General features: G+C 36.1%; 1 protein-coding gene across 20 annotated transcripts in view; it reads left to right on the top strand.

The window, feature by feature from the left end:
- The window catches only part of LOC105463462 (lysine demethylase 6A), a 235,697-nt gene that overhangs the window by 181,855 nt on the left and 33,183 nt on the right, over nt 1–20,659 (top strand). For 7 of the 20 annotated variants that reach the window (XR_003013918.2, XM_011710576.2, XM_071088324.1 and 4 more), the window contains 7 exons: nt 60–215; nt 773–868; nt 2,108–2,209; nt 2,871–3,266; nt 8,942–9,720; nt 18,380–18,509; nt 20,065–20,170. Coding sequence is in view for 19 of the 20 variants with exons in the window: in XM_011710576.2 (XP_011708878.1) it covers nt 60–215; nt 773–868; nt 2,108–2,209; nt 2,871–3,266; nt 8,942–9,720; nt 18,380–18,509; nt 20,065–20,170 (1,765 nt within the window). In the remaining variant the exon portion in view is untranslated. The remainder of the gene's footprint in view (nt 1–59; nt 216–772; nt 869–2,107; nt 2,210–2,870; nt 3,267–8,941; nt 9,721–18,379; nt 18,510–20,064; nt 20,171–20,659) is intronic. The other 13 variants (XM_011710608.2, XM_011710584.2, XM_071088325.1 and 10 more) reach the window with 3 other exon arrangements.

Here is a 20,659-nt window from a genome sequence, read left to right as displayed (position 1 = left end):
GAAGGAATGAATTAAGAATATATAGAACCCTATTTTTGTCTTCCTTCTGTGATTCTTAGGCATGTAAACCTCATCATCCAAATACTGAACCTGTATTAGGCCTCAGTCAAACACCAATTTCACAGCAATCCTTGCCACTACACATGATTCCTTCTAGCCAAGTAGATGACCTGTCCAGTCCTGCCAAGAGGAAAAGAACATCTAGTCCAACAAAGGTATATGTTTTAGAGAAATAGAAAATCCCAGTCAAAAAAGAAGCTTCAGCTGCCCTGAAATTGTGCAGTTTGAACATTTCCTGTCCTTTATTTTAAATTTGTGGACATCAAAGAGTGAAAGGTTTGAGTTTTTCCATCCCAAACCCTTAGTATCATATTAAATATAGAAAGTAGGGATAAATTTGCATTCATCAAATCATTTTATTCATCTCCCTGCCGTTAAGATCTCAGCACACTTTTCATCATCACTTTTTACTGACATTGAAATAAATTTAATGTTGGATCTAGTGGACAGTGTGGTATTTAGGCTAGCTGTTTGGGCCATAGTTTGAGGGTGGGCCTTTTTGGGTGGCTTATTAAATAGTCAGTAATTTTTAAATGTATGATTTCTAAGTGTAATATGCATGTAAAATTATTTTTTAAAGAATTTAATGTTATAACATCTTTTTAACATGTAAATATTCCAATTCATAGTCATTTGGCCTCCTCTAACCATTATTATTAACTGTAGATTTAACCAAATATTCTTTAATTTTTTTTAAATCGATTTTCCTCAGAATACTTCTGACAATTGGAGTGGTGGACATGCTGTGTCACATCCTCCAGTACAGCAACAAGCTCATTCATGGTGTTTGACACCACAGAAATTACAGGTATGTAAGATGATTTTGACAAATTGTTTTTTCTATTAAAAAGGAGTTGAGGTAGCAAGCTTTAAGTTCTTAAAGTATTATTTTTATTTTTATTTTTATTTTTTTTGAGATAGAGTCTTGCTCTGTTACCCAGACTGGAGTACAGTGGCACGATTCGGCTCACTGCAACCTCCGCGTCCTTTGTTAAAGTCATTCTTGTGCCTCAGCCTCCAGAGTAGCTGGGATTGCAGGCACGCGACATCACACCCAGCTAATTTTTGTATTTTTGGTAGAGACTGGGTTTCGCCATGTTGGCCAGACTGGTCTTAAACTCCTGACCTCAAGTGATCCACCTACCTCAGCCTCCCAAAGTGCTGGGATTACAGGTGTGAGCTACTGCACCCAGCCCTAAGTATTAATTCTTATAAGTTAAATGGCAGTACATTCAATTAATATGCACAAAAGTAAAATGAGCCTGCATTTACCAGAATAATGGAGATCATTCATTCTTGTTTTTAATCTCTTTTTTTTTTTAAAAAAACAGGACATGGTTTATACTGCATAAAATATAAATATAGGGTATATAGGGTAAAGTTTTCTTCTAACTTTGGCCCCTACCCACTCAAAATGCAGCTGGTATTACTAATTTCTTATCTGTCATTCCAGAGGTATGTTATTTATGTACAAGCAAATATACATCCCCCTCTTTCTCACATGTATTATTATTTTTCTTCTTTTTTACACAAACGATAGGATTCTTATTTGCTGTTAACAATGTATTTTACAGACTTTTCCATGTCAATATGTGAAGAGCTTCCTTGTTCTTTTATGGTTACATCATATTTCTTTATATAGATGTAACACCTTTATTTAAGCAGATCACTAATTTTGGACATTCAGATTGTCTTCAGACTTTGCTTATTCCAGACAGCGCTGCTTTTAGCATACTTGTCAATATATTTTTAAGCTTCAAGAGCTTTCTGTTTGAATACCTAAGAATACTGTATGGATGAGTAAAATTTCATGCCCATCTAGTACAAAGAACTCATAGTAAATCTTGTTCAGATGAATGCTTAGTTCATTCTTACATTTCTCAAGCTTATTAAAGGACTTCGTCTTGTATGACTGTTGGTCAGAAGACAGTATGTTTGACCAGATAGTGGTTCTGAGTTTAGTCATTTCAGGGAAAGGTTGCTTAGAATAGTGATCTTATTTCCTAAATATATCTTTGACTATATTCTCTTTTTGTTCTTCTTCTAGCACTTGGAACAGCTCCGCGCAAATAGAAATAATTTAAATCCAGCACAGAAACTGATGCTGGAACAGCTGGAAAGTCAGTTTGTCTTAATGCAACAACACCAAGTGTGTATAGCATATTTTTCCCTAAAATTTGTTAGCATTTTGAGTATTTTTATTGACTCTAATGTCATTTTAGAGCATGTTTATGTTCACTTTTACTTTCTACTAGTGTTTGACAGAATTTAGTAATCTCTGTATCTTAAAATACGGGTAATTGACAGAGATTTTTAGACAAAAGCAACTGTAAGTTTAATTTTGAACACAATACTTTGTATTGTATTTATTTACATGATATTTCACATGTATTCTAAGGATTTGTTTACATTATTTAGTACTGAGGCAAGGTTTTTAGGGCTTATTTAGTTTACAGGATCTGGCATGGATGTAACAGAATGAAATTTTGAGATGTCCCCACTTTTGTGATTGAGAGAAGGACCTATAAGTTCTGGGTCGTTTTCTATAATTTTCAGCTGCTTCCTTTTGTCATTACTAATGGGAATTTTTTTTTTTTGAAACAGATTTCTGCTTTTTCAAGGAAGTTTATTTTAAAATGAACAAATATAATTTCTTGTTTTTAAAGTATGTGTTTCTCAACTTAGAGAAATTAAGCGTTTGGGTAAAATCACACGTTCCCTAATTATACATCTTCATATTCTGTTCCCTATAGATTCTCTCCCCTATGGATTACACAACCAGCATTTACTTTTCCTTTGTTTTTTGACAGATGAGACCAACAGGAGTTGCACAGGTACGATCTACTGGAATTCCTAACGGGCCAACAGCTGACTCATCACTGCCTACAAACTCAGTCTCTGGCCAGCAGCCACAGCTTGCTCTGACCAGAGTGCCTAGCGTCTCTCAGCCTGGAGTTCGTCCTGCCTGCCCTGGGCAGCCTTTAGCCAATGGACCCTTTTCTGCAGGCCATGTTCCCTGTAGCACATCAAGAACGCTGGGAAGTACAGACACTATTTTGATAGGCAATAATCATATAACAGGAAGTGGAAGTAATGGAAACGTGCCTTACCTGCAGCGAAACACACTCACTCTACCTCATAACCGCACAAACCTGACCAGCAGCGCAGAGGAGCCGTGGAAAAACCAACTATCTAACTCCACTCAGGTAATAGGAGAACTAGCTTCCTTGTTGGCTTTTCACATAATTGTTTTTACTGGGGTTTGAGAGAAGAAGAAAGAAGTGTTTGGGGAACTGGTTTTATAAGAATTTTGTGGCACTATGATGTTATTACTACATTGTGATTCATTATGTACATACATGAGTATATCTTCGTTCCCTTTGTACCGTCTCTACTGACATAGATAACCTAGCAAATTTACAAAGGAAGAAAATAGATCATATAAATCACCCAAAATGCACCGTTAATTTACAGTGGCATCATAAGCACATTTATGTAATATTACTTAGTTCATTTCTGCATAAATTGCCTACTTAAGATCAGGCATTACACTAGGTGTTAGGTATTTGCTTTAGTGGGAGAAAAAGACCAGTGAAGAAGTATTTACCATAATGACTGTGAAGTGTGACTTTGGTGGGAAAGTTCTATCAGAGTACCTAGGAGAGCACATAACCAAGATGTTAGAGTCTTCCAGAAACTAGAGTTTAGGGGAGGAGAGGGCTGGTGAAGTGTGCCTAGAAGATAGGCTATGAAGAGGGGAGGGTGAAATAAGAGGCTGAAGGAGAGGCCAAATTTATCTTGAAGGCAAAGTTGATCCACTAAAGTTTTTGAAACAGAGTAATGAATTGCATGAACATTATTTTTGTCAAGGAAATGGGTCATACTTTATTCAACTTTAGCACATTCGTTAGACATTTAATTTCTAAGTTTTTACTTCTGAATGTTTATGTGCATAGTATTTCCCATATTTTGGATTGTTTCCATGATACGGGTACTTGCTGAGGTGAAACTGAAGGGCAAAAGAGTAAGCTTTAAGAAAATGCTCTCAATACATACAGCCAAATTGCTTGTACTTTTATTAATCTATGAGAAATATTTGACTTAAAAAGGGAAATATTTGGCTGATTGTTGGTTAGTCTTATATTATTGATAAAACTGAAATAAGTTCTTTCTCTAAGATTTTTAAGTTTATTCTTGAAGTAATATCCTTGGTGGGACCCTGATCTAAAGTGATTAGTACTTTATTCATTCTTAGAGAAATACTGAGTACCTACTAGGTTCATGTCATACTCAAGGCTCTGGGAATACATCAGTAAAGAAAATATACTGAGATGTCTTACTTGGTGTAGGTAAATCGACAATAAACAAATAAGCAATACATATATAATGTTAGATGATGGTTGTGATTAGTGCTATGGAAAAAAGCACTAACAGAAAGGGAACAGCAGAACTAGAGATTGGTGGTAGGAGAGTTGCAGTTAGAAGGACAGGGAAGGCTTCTCTGAAAGATAACATTTGGATGAGAGTTACAGGAGTGAGCCTTGAAGCTATTTGTGATAAGATTGTTCCAGGTTTAGGGAGCAGCATGGATCAACGGACCCTAAGATAGGATTGTGATGTACACATTTGAAGAGAATCAAGGTGGCAAGCATGGCAGAACAGGACAGGCAAGGGGTGAGAAGAGAGAGAAATGTGCTCCAGCTGGAAACAGGATGGCTAAATCATGATCAGCCTTGTAAGGATACTGGATTTTATTCTGAGTATCCAGGAAACTGGGGGGGGATTTTGAGCAGAGGAGTAATGTGATCTAACTTTGTTTTTGACTAGGTCCTCTTTGGTACTCTGTGGATAGACTGAAAGAGGCAAAAATAGAAATGGTGTGACCAATTTAGAGATTATAGCTGTAATCCAGGTTAAAAGTTGATGATGGCTCCCAGAGTGGTAGTAGTAGATTGTGGTCAGCTTCTGGGTATATTTGGAAGGTACAGCAACAGGATTAGCTGATACAGAGTGATGTGTGAGAAAGGAGTCCCAGCTGGCCTGACCAACTAGAAAGATGGGTGAAACTGGATAGTATCACCCATCAGTGAGAATAGATTGAGAAAAGAACTCAAGATTGAGCCTTAAGGCATTCCAGTGTGTTAGGCTAGGGAATGGAAGAACTAGCATAGAAGAATAGAAGAGATTGACCTGTGATGTAGTAGGAGATCAAAGACAATGCAAGTGATACCCTGGAAGCCAAATGAAGAAAGTCTTTCAAGGAAGAGGACATGATCAAATAATGCTCATAGGTCATATAAAGTGAGGACTGAAAATTGACCATCTGAGATATTTACTGACATTATTGGAGTAAGGAAACTACAGGTTACAGGCAAAATTTACCCCACAACCTGTGTTTTTTTACAACCCGTGAGCTAAGAATGATTTTTATATTTTTGAAGGGTTGTAAAAAAAGGATAATGTATGATACTGGATGACCCACAAAGCCTAAAATGTTTGCTATCTGATCCTTTACAGAAAAGATATGCTGACCTTTGGATAAGGGCAATTTCAGTGGATTGTTGGGGTGCAAAAGCCTAATTGTAGTTTGCTTCAAGATAATATAAAATCGGTGGAGAAAAACTGAAGTATAGACAGTTCCAGCACACATGCTTATAGTTGTTTGGGCTACACACTGCACAGTGCCAAGGCTTCTATTTCCATATACTGTGACATAAAAGGGTAGAATAACAACCGGTTATAGCTGACAGGGAAAGTGGGATTAAGAGTTGTTGTCTTGTTATTGTTTTAAATTTAAAATGAGAGAATAACAGTAAAAGTCAATGGGAAAGATTCAGTAGAGAGGGAGAAAATGGCAAAGGAGAAAGGGGAATTGTTAGAATAGGTGAGAGGATGGGATTTTGGGGGTTCATTGTCTTTAAACATTAAACAGTTGTTAAAAGGATAACATGAGATTTTTGTTAAAATGCCTGTCATAGTTCTAAGGTATAACTGGCAGTTAATAAATGAAAGCCTTTGTTAGGATTGTAAAGTATAGTTATATTTTCTTTTCTCTCACATCTACTTCTTTGGCTCACTTAGTTGCTGAAGTTTTCAATAAATACTCTCTTAACCCTATTTTGGAAATGTGATATTCTTTAAAAACGTAATTTGTAATTCTAATAAAAAGAAACTGTAAGTTACCATACTAAGTAGCAGGGAGCCCCAGCCTTTGCTTCACACGCCCTTCAAAGCCATTATCTGTAGGAACTTTACAATTTAAGTAATGAGGTTGAGAAAGTTGTCTAGAAAATGGTGTTGAACTGATTCCAGGTCAAAAGTTTCCCAAATGAAGTTTCTGCATATCACTATAGCTGGGGCGCCTCTGTCTCTGCTATTGATATATGGAATTGATATCATAGACTCTAAATGAAGAGGCCTTTTTGATAACTGTCTTATAAAAACCTATTTGAATAATTTTTGAAATTGTAATGAAAACTAGACAATTGATAGACCTATATGGTATATCTACCTTTTAGCTTTTGATAAGGGAGGAATTTACATTACAGTTTGGAATGGGTTTATTCAGATTGCTTTTGGTAACAAGGGTATAATTTAAGATATGAAAGTAAAATTATATTAAGTGTAGGTGATTATTCAGCAAGTACTCTAAAGAATTTGTAGCTTAAAATACCTTGATTTGCAGATAGAGAAGATGTAATAAAATAGTTACTTTGTCACATGTCTGCATATTGTAATCAGTGTATTTGTTAAATAATTAGCCTCTGAATTAAATATTTTACATTTGATGAAATTTTAACTTACCTACCCAGACTTTGTTGGATAATATTTTAAATATTGATATGATTATAATGTGCAGTATTTTTACTTTATGAGAAATTGTCATGTAACTTACAAATTTCAACCTTCCTTTATTATGATTGAACTTTGTTACTTATTAAATCATTTACAACTAATTGCACTCCTTTACACACTCATTGGTGTGTATCAACTTTTTTTTTTTTTTTTTTGAGATGGAGCCTGGCTCTGTCGCCCAGGCTGGAGTGCAATGGTGCGATCTTGGCTCACTACAACCTCCGCCTCCTAGGTTCAAGTGATTCTCCTGCCTCAGCCTCCTGAGTAGCTGGGATTACAGGAGCCCACCACCATGCCCGGCTGATTTTTGTATTTTGGTAGAGACAGGGCTTCACCATTTTGACCAGGCTGGTCCTGAATTCCTGACTTCAGGTGATCTGCCCGACCTGGCCTCCCGGTGTGCTGGGATTACAGGTGTGAGCCACTGCACCCGGCCAGTGTGTATTAACTTTTAATATATCTAGTTTTTTTAGTTAGATAAGCCTATTGAGTAAAAGCATTAGTTTACAATTTTCAGCTTCAGAAACTGATTTTAGGAGCATGCTAGCTGATTTTAACTGTATGATTAAATGCACCTTTTAGTATATAAATACCTTGTCATCAGCTATAGTTTTATTCCTTTATAGCTTATTACTGACAAAATTCTCTAACCTTGTTGCTGAAGTAATCTCAACTCCAAATGTAAACTCTTGTTTTATGATTCCAATGTTACTTTAATCAGTGTTGCTGAAAAATTGGCTGTCTTATTTAATCATTTTGTCAGTAAAATGAAATGAAAATATTCTTCTTAAAGAGGTTTCTCTGTGACACCAGAGACAAATTTCAGGTAAAAATTATACATCTTAGTTCCATTTGTCATATTTTCATTCTATTGAATGCCCTAAGTGATCTTCCTCTAGTCTTAAAACTTCTGTTAACTGTTAGTATACTGCCCCCTCAGATTGCTTTAACAGTAGCAGTGTATTTTTCTAAGTTTTCAAATTAATGAAAATGAAAATTAATGATGAAAAATGAAGTTTATCTCAAAGTCATTAGTGGAGACTTAAAATATCTTTTTCACCCCTTTTTTAAAAAGAATTAAAGAATGACAAGGTCCTGCTCTGTCACCCAGGCTGGAGTGCAGCTCACTGCTGGCTCAAACTCCTGGGCTTAAGAGATCCTCCCACCTTGGCCTCATGTGTAGCTGGACTACAGGCACACTTGTCAACATACCTAGTTTGTCTGCCTACTTTCCTTCCCCTCTCCCCTCTCTCCCCTCTCTCTCTCCTCTCTCTTCTCTCCTCTCTCCTCTCTCCTCTTTTTCTTTTTCTTTTTCTTTTTGTTTTTCTTTTGTGGAGACGGAGTCTCATTGTGTTGCCCAGCCTGGTCTTGAACTCCTGGCCTCAAGCGATCCTCCTGCCTCGGCCTTCCAAAGTGCTGGGATTACAGACATAAGCCACTGCACCAAGTCTATCTAGTCTTCTAAATATGTGTGGATGGATAGATGGGGAAACTTTAGGTATTTTTTGAAATATTTTCATAGATTTAATAGTTCTCCCTTAATTTTGAGGATAGCTACTTTAACAGTAGAATTTGAATTACAGAAGATTATATTTTTAATGATAATTTTAAAGGCTTCATGAACTCACTTTCTATATTAATCTTTTAACAGATCACAGACCAGCAAGAATTGGTTTATGTTGATCCATGGTCATGGCTTTTCGTTATTAATAATGATATATGTCTATCCATGTCTGATTTAGATGAAAATATGTATATTGGAACTTAAAATTTGTAATGCTTCATCTGAAGTAGTTTATTCTACACTAATAATAGAGTCATTTTGGATAGGAAGGAAAATTTCTCTAAAGATGTTAAATACTGACTAGCTAAGTTACAGATACTTTTTGATAACTTTAGGACTTGGGTCAAATTATCTTATATAGTTAGATATTTATTTTTAGTGGATTTTCTCTTTAATGTTTTAAATTCTGTACATTCTCAATTTGCTTAATATTAGATTTAAACTATTTTTCTTTCTTTTTAGGGGCTTCACAAAGGTCAGAGTTCACATTCGGCAGGTCCTAATGGTGAACGACCTCTCTCTTCCACTGGGCCTTCCCAGCATCTCCAGGCAGCTGGCTCTGGTATTCAGAATCAGAATGGACATCCCACCCTGCCTAGCAATTCAGTAACACAGGGGGCTGCTCTCAATCACCTCTCCTCTCACACTGCTACCTCAGGTGGACAACAAGGCATTACCTTAACCAAAGAGAGCAAGCCTTCAGGAAACATATTGACGGTGCCTGAAACAAGCAGGCACGCTGGAGAGACACCTAACAGCACTGCCAGTGTCGAGGGACTTCCTAATCATGTCCATCAGATGACGGCAGATGCTGTTTGCAGTCCTAGCCATGGAGATTCTAAGTCACCAGGTTTACTAAGTTCAGACAATCCTCAGCTCTCTGCCTTGTTGATGGGAAAAGCCAATAACAATGTGGGTACTGGAACCTGTGACAAAGTCAATAACATCCACCCAGCTGTTCATACAAAGACTGATAACTCTGTTGCCTCTTCACCATCTTCAGCCATTTCCACAGCAACACCTTCTCCAAAATCCACTGAGCAGACAACCACAAATAGTGTTACCAGCCTTAACAGCCCTCACAGTGGGCTACACACAATTAATGGAGAAGGGATGGAAGAATCTCAGAGCCCCATGAAAACAGATCTGCTTCTGGTTAACCACAAACCTAGTCCACAGATCATACCATCAATGTCTGTGTCCATATACCCCAGCTCAGCAGAAGTTCTGAAGGCATGCAGGTTAGTGTGGGAAAGTTCATCAAAGTGAAAATGTTTGACTACTAGCATGATCAGAATGCTGAAATTTGGATCTTTTAAGATATAGGAAGTAAGCAAAAGATGGGGTAGTCATTCATCTGAAATAAGAGTTTGACAGAAGCTTTGTTATGCTTAGATGTTGTGGTCAAATCAGATGGGAGAAGTATTCCTGTAAATTGCTTATTCTGAGTGGGTGTGTCTGGTTGTGCTATTACTGCCCTCTACCGGTTACTAGGGTTGTCAGCTTCAAGGTGATTGACTTCACTTTGGGGATTTAAATAAGAGAATGGGTTAAATCTTATTTGGCCAAATACAGCAAGGCTGGAAAATCCTTTTTTTTTTTTTTTTTTGATCAGAGCCTATTAAATGTTAGGCTAGGAATGGACCCTGTCAGTTATCAAGGCTAGTCTTTGCTTACAATTGAGAAAACTGGACTGTTTTATTTGAATCTAGAAGAGGTTATAAAACAGGCAGAAGAGGAAGGAAGAGGTCAGGGGCAATGGGCAATGGAGAGACACGACAGACCGTCAGCCATTCTGGAAGGAGCCAGACATATTCTGCTAGTCTAGGAAGGGCAGGGCCTCAGAAATTTACGAAGAAATGAACCTCTTCTGTCCCACAAAAGAAGAATCAAAGGATCAGGCAGCACCATCTTTCTCTGATATTTGGAGGACATATAGATTCTTACTGGCTTTTTCATTGTATATAGCACATATATAATTTTTCTTATTTACTTGTAATTGTTGTCCTCTATAAGTGACTAAATCTTGAATGAAACTTAGTTAACATACCTGGAACAAACAAGAAATAATTCTGTAATATTTTCTGATACATTAAATTTTAAGTTTGAGCAGACATATAGTAGATTTTAAAAAGATCTTTTTTTGGTTCTAGATTGTCATGATATATAGAAAATAACCATTCTATAAATAGAAAATATAAACATTAGCTCTAGTTTGGCTGCATTGACCATTTAATATAGCTTTTACATTTTAAAGTTCAAAACAATTCTTATTTATAGCCATATAAACCTCTTCCTGCAGGTGCTAGTGCTTATATGTCTTATTTATTGTTATCTAAAAGTGTGATTATCTTTTCTGTTGTTCAGATTATTTTATTAGAAGGTATCCTGGGTCTACCGTTAAATGTTTGTCACTGACAAGTGATTGAGGTGAAATTAAATTTTATTATTTATATGTAAGTTTGTTGCTTGGGAGGGATATAGGGTAGGAGCAGTGGAGTATGGGGAAAAAATTTCAATTAATTAATTTAAATTTATCACTTTAATTGTGACGCTAGAACTTTACTGTAAATTACACTATAGTTATTTTTCTTTAAAGAGTTCGAGCATTTAAAATACCTTTTGGTCTGTGTTTTCTTTTCTTCCCTTTTTTTTTTTTTTTTTAAGACAGAGTTTCGCTCTTGTTGCCCAGGCTGGAGTGCAGTGGCACGATTTCGACTTACCGCACCCTCTGCCTCCCGGGTTCAAACGATTCTCCGGCCTCAACCTCCTGAGTAGCTGGGTTGGATTATAGGCGTGCACCACGACACCTGGCTAATTCTGTATTTTTTAGTAGAGACGGGGTTTCTTCATGTTGGTCAGGCTGGTCTGGAACTCCTGACCTCAGGTGTTCCACCTGCCTCTGCCTCCCAGAGTGCTGGGATTACAGGTGTGAGCCACCACGTCCGGCTGGTCTGTGTTTTATTTTCCATTAGTTTCTATTTCTGTTAGTTTCTATTTTATTATTTCCTGTCAAACTTTAACTATTTAGCTGTTATTCTGACATAGACTAGAGCAGAAATTACATCCTTTTTTATATATATTTTTTTCTTTATTGGGTACACATTGTTGGCAGCATTTTCCTTAGTGACCTACAACATGGTGATTACTGTAATTAATCTTAACTGTGTTACACGATTTTTTAATGTCAGTAACTTAAAAGTGCATTGGATGATCTCTAAATGAAATTATTCTAAAGCATGTAGTGAGATTCTTGAGTTACTAAAATTTGTTTCTTTAGAAATTTTTATATTGTAGGTTTTTATATTAGTGTTTTTTAGAAGTTACGCTATCATTCACTTCAACTCTGGGCCTACACAAAATAGGGAGTGTTCAGATTAAATGCTAAACTTGGCTCTCCTTAGACACAGTGCCTTGATTCACTGCCAGTTTGACTGTCTTCTACCTGCTCCTCACTCATCTGCTGGGGCCTCTGTCCTGTTTCCTAGGTACTGCTGCTCTCACTACTGGAGCAGGGGCTTTCTCTCTCATCCACTCTCTGTAGACTCAGGACAGTTCCTAGAAAATGGGAAAGATTTAGAGGTCCAAAACTAACATCATGAACTGTATGGGACCTAAGGAGGAATATTGTCAGAAAGAGTTCCACGGAGCTATGTTCTGTTCCCCAAGTTACAAACTGTGTATAGTAGCAGTTTTCATAAGTTGTGTATTAATAAAGCTTTGTGCTATAGGTGCTTAGTTGGTCATGTTTCTTTTTTTTTTTTTTTCTCACTCTGTCACCCAGGCTGGAGTACGGTGGCACGGTCTCAGCTCACTGCAAGCTCCTCCTCCCGGTTTCACGCCATTCTCCTCCCTTAGCCTCCCAAGTATCTGGGACTACAGGCGTGTGCCACCACACCCAGCTAATTTTTTTGAATTTTTTTAGCGGAGACGGGGTTTCACCGTGTTAGCCAGGATGGTCTTCATCTCCTGACCTTGTGATCCACCTGCCTCAAAGTGCAGGGATTACAGGCGTGAGCCACTGCGCCCAGCTGATTGTGTTTCTTAATGTATTAAAGATTATAATCTTCCATCTCATTTTCCAGGCATATACGAACATTTATTTCAGGGTATTTAAGTACTTTTTTTAGTTTTATTTTCAGCTTTTAACTCAAAAAGGCAATTTTGCCTTATTATGGAGACTTAATTATATATATACATATATATATATATATATATATATATATATATATATATATCTTGTAAACAGCTAGATTCATCAAAACACTGTAGATCCCTGAGGTTACTGGGTTATTCCAGTAAATCCAGGACTCGATTACTGAAGAGACAAAAAAGTGCTCTGATAAGTTGGAGATAAAAATCTTTTGAGGCATAGAGAAAAAGGTAAGATGGCAAATGATAGGTGTCATGTTGTTTGCCATTTCTGTGTTCTCTTGATGGTGGCCTGTGCTGGGCAGGAGTCCAGAACTCAAGGGGAAAGTAACACAGATACAAGAGACTTGACGTCTCTGGTCTAGGAGCTTCCTAACAAAGGATAACTGAAGTGTAGATGGGTTTATCACAGAGCACATTTTCACCATTTCTCTACCTACCAAATGATATGGGTAAATTTGATAAGTTTAAGCCAATATTTTAAATAATTGGGCAACAATTAATATCCCCCTACTCTGACTTTTCTCAGAGAGATTTTAAAAACTGAGAGAAAAGGATTTAAGATGGGATAATCTCTAAATCCATTGCAAAACCTGCTTTTTATTATTATTATTATTATTATTATTATTATTATTATTATACTTTAAGTTCTAGGGTACATGTGCACAGCATGCAGGCTCGTTACATAGGTATACATGTGCCATGTTGGTTTGCTGCACCCATCAACCTGTCATTTGCATTAGGTATTTCTCCCAATGCTTTCCCTCCCCCCGCCCCCCACCCCACAACAGGCTCCAGTGTGTAGTGTTCCCCACCCTGTGTCCAAGTGTTCTCATTGTTCAATTCCCACCTATGAGTGAGAGCATGCGGTATTTGGTTTTCTGTAATTGTGATAGTTTGCTCAGAATGATGGTTTCCAGCTTCATCCATGTCCCTGCAAAGGATATGAACTTACCCTTTTTTATGGCTGCATAGTATTCCATGGTGTATATGTGCCACATTTTCTTAATCCAGTCTATCATTGATGGACATTTGGGTTGGTTCCAAGTCTTGCTATGGTGAATAGTGCCGCAATAAGCATACGTGTGCATGTGTCTTTATAATAGCATGATTTATAATCCTTTGGGTATACTCCCAGTAATGGGATCGCTGGGTCAAATGGTACTTCTAGCTCTAGATCCTTGAGGAATTGCCACACTGTCTTCCACAATGGTTGAGCTAGTTTACACTTCCACCAACAGTGTAGAAGTGATCCTATTTCTCCACATCCTCTCCAGCATCTGTTGTTTCCTGACTTTTTAATGATCACCATTCTAACTGGTGTGAAATGGTATCTCATTGTGGTTTTGATTTGCATTTCTCTGATGACCTGTGATGATGAGCATTTTTTCATGTATCTGTTGGCTGCATGTCTTCTTTTGAGAAGTGTCTGTTCATATCCTTTGCCCACTTTTTGATGGGGTTGTTTGTTTTTTTCTTGTAAGTTTGTTTAAGTTCTTTGTAGATTGTTTTTATTTTTTATTTATTTTTATTTATTTTTATTTTTTTATTTTTTATTATTATACTTTAAGTTCTAGGGTACATGTGCATAATGTGCAGGTTTGTTACATATGTATACTTGTGCCATGTTGCTGTGCTGCACCCATCAACTCGTCATTTACATCAGGTATAACTCCCAATGCAATCCCTCCCCCCACCCATGATAGGCCCCGGTGTGTGATGTTCCCCTTCCCGAGTCCAAGTGATCTCATTGTTCAGTTCCCACCTATGAGTGAGAACATGCGGTGTTTGGTTTTCTGTTCTTGTGATAGTTTGCTAAGAATGATGGTTTCCAGCTGCATCCATGTCCCTACAAAGGACACAAACTCATCCTTTTTTATGGCTGCATAGTATTCCATGGTGTATATGTGCCACATTTTCTTAATCCAATCTGTCACTGATGGACATTTGGGTTGATTCCAAGTCTTTGCTATTGTGAATAGTGCCGCAATAAACATACGTGTGCATGTGTCTTTATAGCAGCATGATTTATAATCCTTTGGGTATATACCCAGTAATGGGATGGCTGGGTCATATGGTACATCTAGTCCTAGATCCTTGAGGAATCACCATACCGTTTTCCATAATGGTTGAACTAGTTTACAATCCCACCAACAGTGTAAAAGTGTTCCTATTTCTCCACATCCTCTCCAGCACCTGTTGTTTCCTGACTTTTTAATGATCGCCATTCTAACTGGTGTGAGATGGTATCTCATTGTGGTTTTGATTTGCATTTCTCTGATGGCCAGTGATGATGAGCATTTTTTCATGTGTCTGTTGGCTGTATGAATGTCTTCTTTTGAGAAATGTCTGTTCATATCCTTTGCCCACTTTTTGATGGGGTTGTTTGTTTTTTTCTTGTAAATTTGTTTGAGTTTTTGTAGGTTCTGGATATTAGCCCTTTGTCAGAATGGGTAGATTGCAAAAATTTTCTCCCATTCTGTAGGTTGCGTGTTCACTCTGATGGTAGTTTCTTTTGCTGTGCAGAAGCTCTTTAGTTTAATTAGATCCCATTTGTCTATTTTGGCTTCTGTTGCCATTGTTTTTTGTGTTTTAGTCATGAAGTCCTTGCCCATGCCTAGGACTGAATGGTATTGCCTAGGTTTTCTTCTAGGGTTTTTATGGTTTTAGGTCTAACATTTAAGTCTTTAATCCATCTTGAATTAATTTTTGTATAAGGTGTAAGGAAGGGATCCAGTTTCAGCTTTCTACATATGACTAGCCAGTTTTCCCAGCACCATTTATTAAATAGGGAATCCTTTCCCCATTTCTTGTTTTTGTCAGGTTTGTCAAAGATCAGATGGTTGTAGATGTGTGGTATTATTTCTGAGGACTCTGTTCTGTTCCATTGGTCTGTATCTCTGTTTTGGTACCAGTACCATGCTGTTTTGGTCCAAAATCTGCTTCTTTCTTCAACTCCTTTCTCCACTTTGGATTTTTATATGGAAGTTTTATTACTTGGCTCGAGGTGTTCTAAACAGTGTTGGACATTTAGACATTCAGAAGATAAAGTCTATTCCTGTTATCCACAGCCCTGCCCTTTGCATTGGGATTGGTCAATATATTTTAAGTGGAAATAGCTTATATTTGCTATGCAGAGCACTATATATGTCATCAGTTCCTTCAGGGAAATTCCTATGTGTTTGAAACTTGACCTTAATAGGCAGGTAGTCAGCGTTTCAAACACAGAAATATCTAGGTATGACTTGTATGCACTATTGGGTACCCCTTTATTTCCGTATATGTAGTTAGTTTTTAAAGTGCTGGTTATTTTTTAATCTGATTCTTGTTTAGTTTATCTTAATGTTGCAGTGGTCAGTGGTATACATTAAAAGGCAGTTATAATACTTTTTCTTCTTGCATGTCTAAAATTGTAATTGCAACATTCAATTGATTGAATTATCAGCTCCCTGAAAGTACTAGTCATGCCCCGCTTTTTTCTTTTCTATTTTAAAATATTGGCAACAACATTTTCCATTGTTTTACTTTCTCGTTTCTCTTTTTTGTTACGGAACTATAGAAATGATAGAGACAGAATTCTACTAATCTGTCAAACCTTGTTTCCTAGTCTCATCTCTGAGTGTCCAGTATGTTGTAGAAGCTTACATTTTGGTGCCACATTTAATTAGTTTGAGACGCTCTTTTATAGCACAGTTTTAATACATGGTTCATATATTTCAATTTCTTCAAAATAGTAACCATTTACTATACAGTAGTATATCCATCTCCTTTCCTAAAAGACAGATTTTCTGTATTCTGAGTCATATTTTGCTTATATTCGATAGAGTGGCAGATATACAATTCAGCATGAAAACTATTATTTATGTAGATATTGCAACTGTTTTGTCTTGCATTAGTTTAATGATAATACTTGAATTGTTTCTTTCCCAGTCTCACCAAAAATTCTCTACATGTTAAAAGCAAAAATTTGATGGAGTTTATAAATTGGTACTAATTTTATACCCAAATCTAAAGGCTTAAGTGTATATCTGTCTTTAAATATACAAGGCACATGTGCTTTGTGGAGAGAGATTGAAAACTAGTTTTGGACAGAAAATTTATTCAACCTTTAATTGTTAGCTGAAAGTAAAATTTCAGTTTAATAATATTTTCATATATTTTCATTTAAAAGTCAATTATTTTAAACGTAAATCATTCCTTTGAGGCCTGCCATGAACTTTTTTTTGTTTTTACTTGGAGTTGTAGTTGAAAAAATTAAGAAAGTAACACCTATGGTGCTATTTAGTATAACATCTTAAAAATCTATGGCAGTAAAAGTTTAAGGCCTAGTTTTCATTAGTACCAACCAAAACAGGCTAATTGGTAACACTTTGTTCAGTGTAGCAAGATAAGGAAAATAAATTCAACCTGTTTTATTCTGTAATTTGTGATGAAAGTAGCTAATTCCTTCTTAAGTAAAGTTACTGAGTTTTTTGACTTCCCAGAATAATTGAAAATTTCAAATTATTACCTGAAATTTAATATGTTAAGAGTACTTGATATTTTAATGCATTTATTGCGTTCGAATTTGTAATAATTCGGTGAGGTAAGTTAGTTAACCTGGAGTGGTTTGAAAGCTCAAAATTATTTCTTGTTGATTTTCTAAGTTTGGTAGAAACGTTGGAAATGTCTTTCTTGCTTGCACTAAAAGAATTATTTTTAGGGAATAATTCTACCCTATCTTAAGAATTTATAATTTTAAGGCCGGGCGCGGTGGCTCAAGCCTGTAATCCCAGCACTTTGGGAGGCCGAGACAGGCGGATCACGAGGTCAGGAGATCGAGACCATCCTGGCTAACACAATGAAACCCCATCTCTACTAAAAATACAAAAAAATTAGCCAGGCGCAGTGGCGGTGCCTGTAGTCCCAGCTACTCAGGAGGCTGAGGCAGGAGAATGGCGGGAACCCGGGAGGCGGAGCTTGCAGTGAGCCGAGATCGCACCACTGCACTCCAGCCTGGGCGACAGAGCAAGACTCCGCCTCAAAAAAAAAAAAAAAAAAAAAAAAGAATTTATAATTTTAACAGTGTGATACCTTCATCAACCTAAATACCAGTAAGTAATAATTATATACAATGTCAGAGAGTAGATAGCAATTATATGCCTTGTTTAAAAAGAAATACTATAATTTGCTGTATAAGTTACTAGATTGGCATCTTGCTGAATTTTATTAGTCAAGGAGTTGCACAGGAAATTTTTTTCTGATTTGAGTAAAAGGAAAAAAATCTCAGGTTTGAGAGTTGTTACAAAGATATTCTGATTATAATTGCTAAGATGAGACATAGGAAAAGAGACATTCTGTTTTTTACTATTATCTAGAACTTTTTTGGTCAAGTTAATATTTTAACATTGATGGAAAAGAATGTGATGGTAGAGAGGAAATTGTAGCTCATGTTTGTTGTTTAGGTGAAGAAAATAAATTGGAAAATTACGAACAAAATAAGGAATGTCATCAATAATTTATATGTTGTGATATCTTTTATTTTCCTTCAGTGGAGGATATATAGGCATCAAGTCTTTGCTGAAATTAACAATCGTTCTTAGTGTTTTTCCTGATGGATCTACATCCCACATCTCATGGACTTGTGCAAATGCCTAGTAATTTAATTAGGACTTAATTCAGGATTCTTTTTTTTTTTTTTCTGTTTTCCAAATAAATGTACAACTGATTTATTTATCCCTTCTTCTTCTTCTTCTTTTTTTTTTTAAGGAATCTAGGTAAAAATGGCTTATCTAACAGTAGCATTTTGTTGGATAAATGTCCACCTCCAAGACCACCATCTTCACCATACCCTCCCTTGCCAAAGGACAAGTTGAATCCACCTACACCTAGTATTTACGTGAGTCTGAATTGACTGACTGGAAATAAAACAGTGTTTGCAACTACCTGTCTTTCATAAAATCTTTCTTTAAATTTATATGGATGCCCTTTATGAAACATTACGATTATTGGCAACAGATTAAGTATTTTTTTGGTGGGGAAAGATACATTCAAAAAGATTTTGTAATAGCATTTTTAAAAGACCTTCTCAGCTATTAACTGTGATGATATTAGAATCATGAGAAATATTTTTTATTGCTCTAATTTTGAGCAGTATTAGGAAAAAGCTACCTAAAAGTGTAACGTTTTTTGGGTAAACTGGGTTTTAAATCTGCATTCTACTTAGTTATGTGGACCTTAACATTCATTCTGTTTTATACATCTGCCCCCCAAAAAAGATACTACCTTCAAAATAAGTGAGAACGTAAGTGTGATAGTAGATATATGTCACTAAAAAATTTAATAGGCTATTTAAAACTAGATACTAGTTTTACTTTATAGAAATATAGGAATCTGATATAGGAAGTTGTTAAGAGTTCAGTCAAAGCAATTCCTATTTCTGTTTCTTCCAAATAGATCTTCCTACCCTATTTCCTTTCATTTTCCTGCTTCTATCCCAAATCAAAGTTTTTTGTAAGTATAAAGTTAGGGTTGTATGTGTATAATGATCTTGCATCTGTAAAATGGTACTGGAGTTTGTTTTATAGATTTAACCCCTTTGCCCTCTAGAGGCCAAATATTATCATATTAATTCTTCCTCCAACCAGTCATTGTTTATCCCTTACTATGTAAGGGAAGCACTGGGATAGACATGTAAAAAAAACTTGTAATGTGAGCTCTGAAGAGAAAAAAAAATGCAAAATTAAGTTTTTATCTTTCATGGGTCCTCTTCAGTCTGCTTTCTTTGATAATATGTTTAGGCACAATTTTTTCTTCTTTTCCTCTCTTTTATTGTGATTTTTAAAAAAACACATAAAATTTACCATCTTACCCATTTCTAAGTGTGCAGTTCAGTACTGTTAAGCATATTCACATTGTTGTCCAACCAATCTCCAGAACTTTCTCATCTTGACAAACTGGAACTACACACTGAACAACTCCCCATTTCTCCCTCCTCCAAGCCCCTGGCAACTACTATTCTACTTTCAGTTTCTATAAATTTGACTATTCTAAATACCTCATGTAAGTGGAACCATACAATATTTGTCTTTTTGTGACTGGCTTATTTCACTTAACATAATGTCCTCAAGGTTCATCCATGTTGCAGCATGTGTCAGGATTGTCTTTTCATTTTAAAACTGAATAATGTTTGAAACACTTTGATTTTAAAGTTTAATTTCAGTTTCATTTCTCCTACATATTTTTGTCATGATAAAATGGACAGGAGAAATGTATGTGGTTACTATCTAATTTAAACTAGAATCAAAAGTCATAGTGATAAGATACTGTCAAATAGAAATAGCACCCCATAAAATGCATTATTTAAATTGTGAAAAATAATATTAATTTGGAGCATAATATTTAAATAAAAGCTCTGTTTTCCTGAGATCTAACCACATATTTTAATTTTACAGTTGGAAAATAAACGTGATGCTTTCTTTCCTCCATTACATCAATTTTGTACAAATCCGAACAACCCTGTTACAGTAATACGTGGCCTTGCTGGAGCTCTTAAGTTAGGTAAGCCTTAAATAAAAAAAGGAAAAAGTTTGTCTATTTCTTTCGCTGTCTTTTAACTTTTCAAGCACTGGCAGAAACTTTTTTTTTTTTTTTTTGGTATTTTAATTTTTTTTAGTACTAAGAATGAGAGAGAGTGTGTGTGTATATCACTTCTTTAATCCATGATGTGAATATATTGTTGGTGATACTGGTTACTGGCAATTCTGTGGTGGTTTTTAAATTTAGCTATTATTTGGGTCCATTTACATAATTGTGATTTAGGTTAATAGAAAAAAATTGATTATAAAATGTAGGTGAAATTTGATGCTACTAATAAATACTGTAGTCCCATAAGTATTTCCTGGCATCTGCAGAAATTAAATAAATAAATGAAATTTCAGTCCTTGCACACTTAATTCTTTCTCCGATGGGATGACATAGCAGTTATATTCAAGGCTTCAGCTAATGGTTCTGCAAACTTGGCACATAGCTCAGGTTGTGCAGAGGCCC

The sequence above is a fragment of the Macaca nemestrina genome, chromosome X (assembly GCF_043159975.1).
Source record: "Macaca nemestrina isolate mMacNem1 chromosome X, mMacNem.hap1, whole genome shotgun sequence".
Taxonomy (NCBI): Eukaryota; Metazoa; Chordata; class Mammalia; order Primates; family Cercopithecidae; genus Macaca; species Macaca nemestrina.
This window is presented reverse-complemented; position numbering and strand designations above follow the sequence as displayed.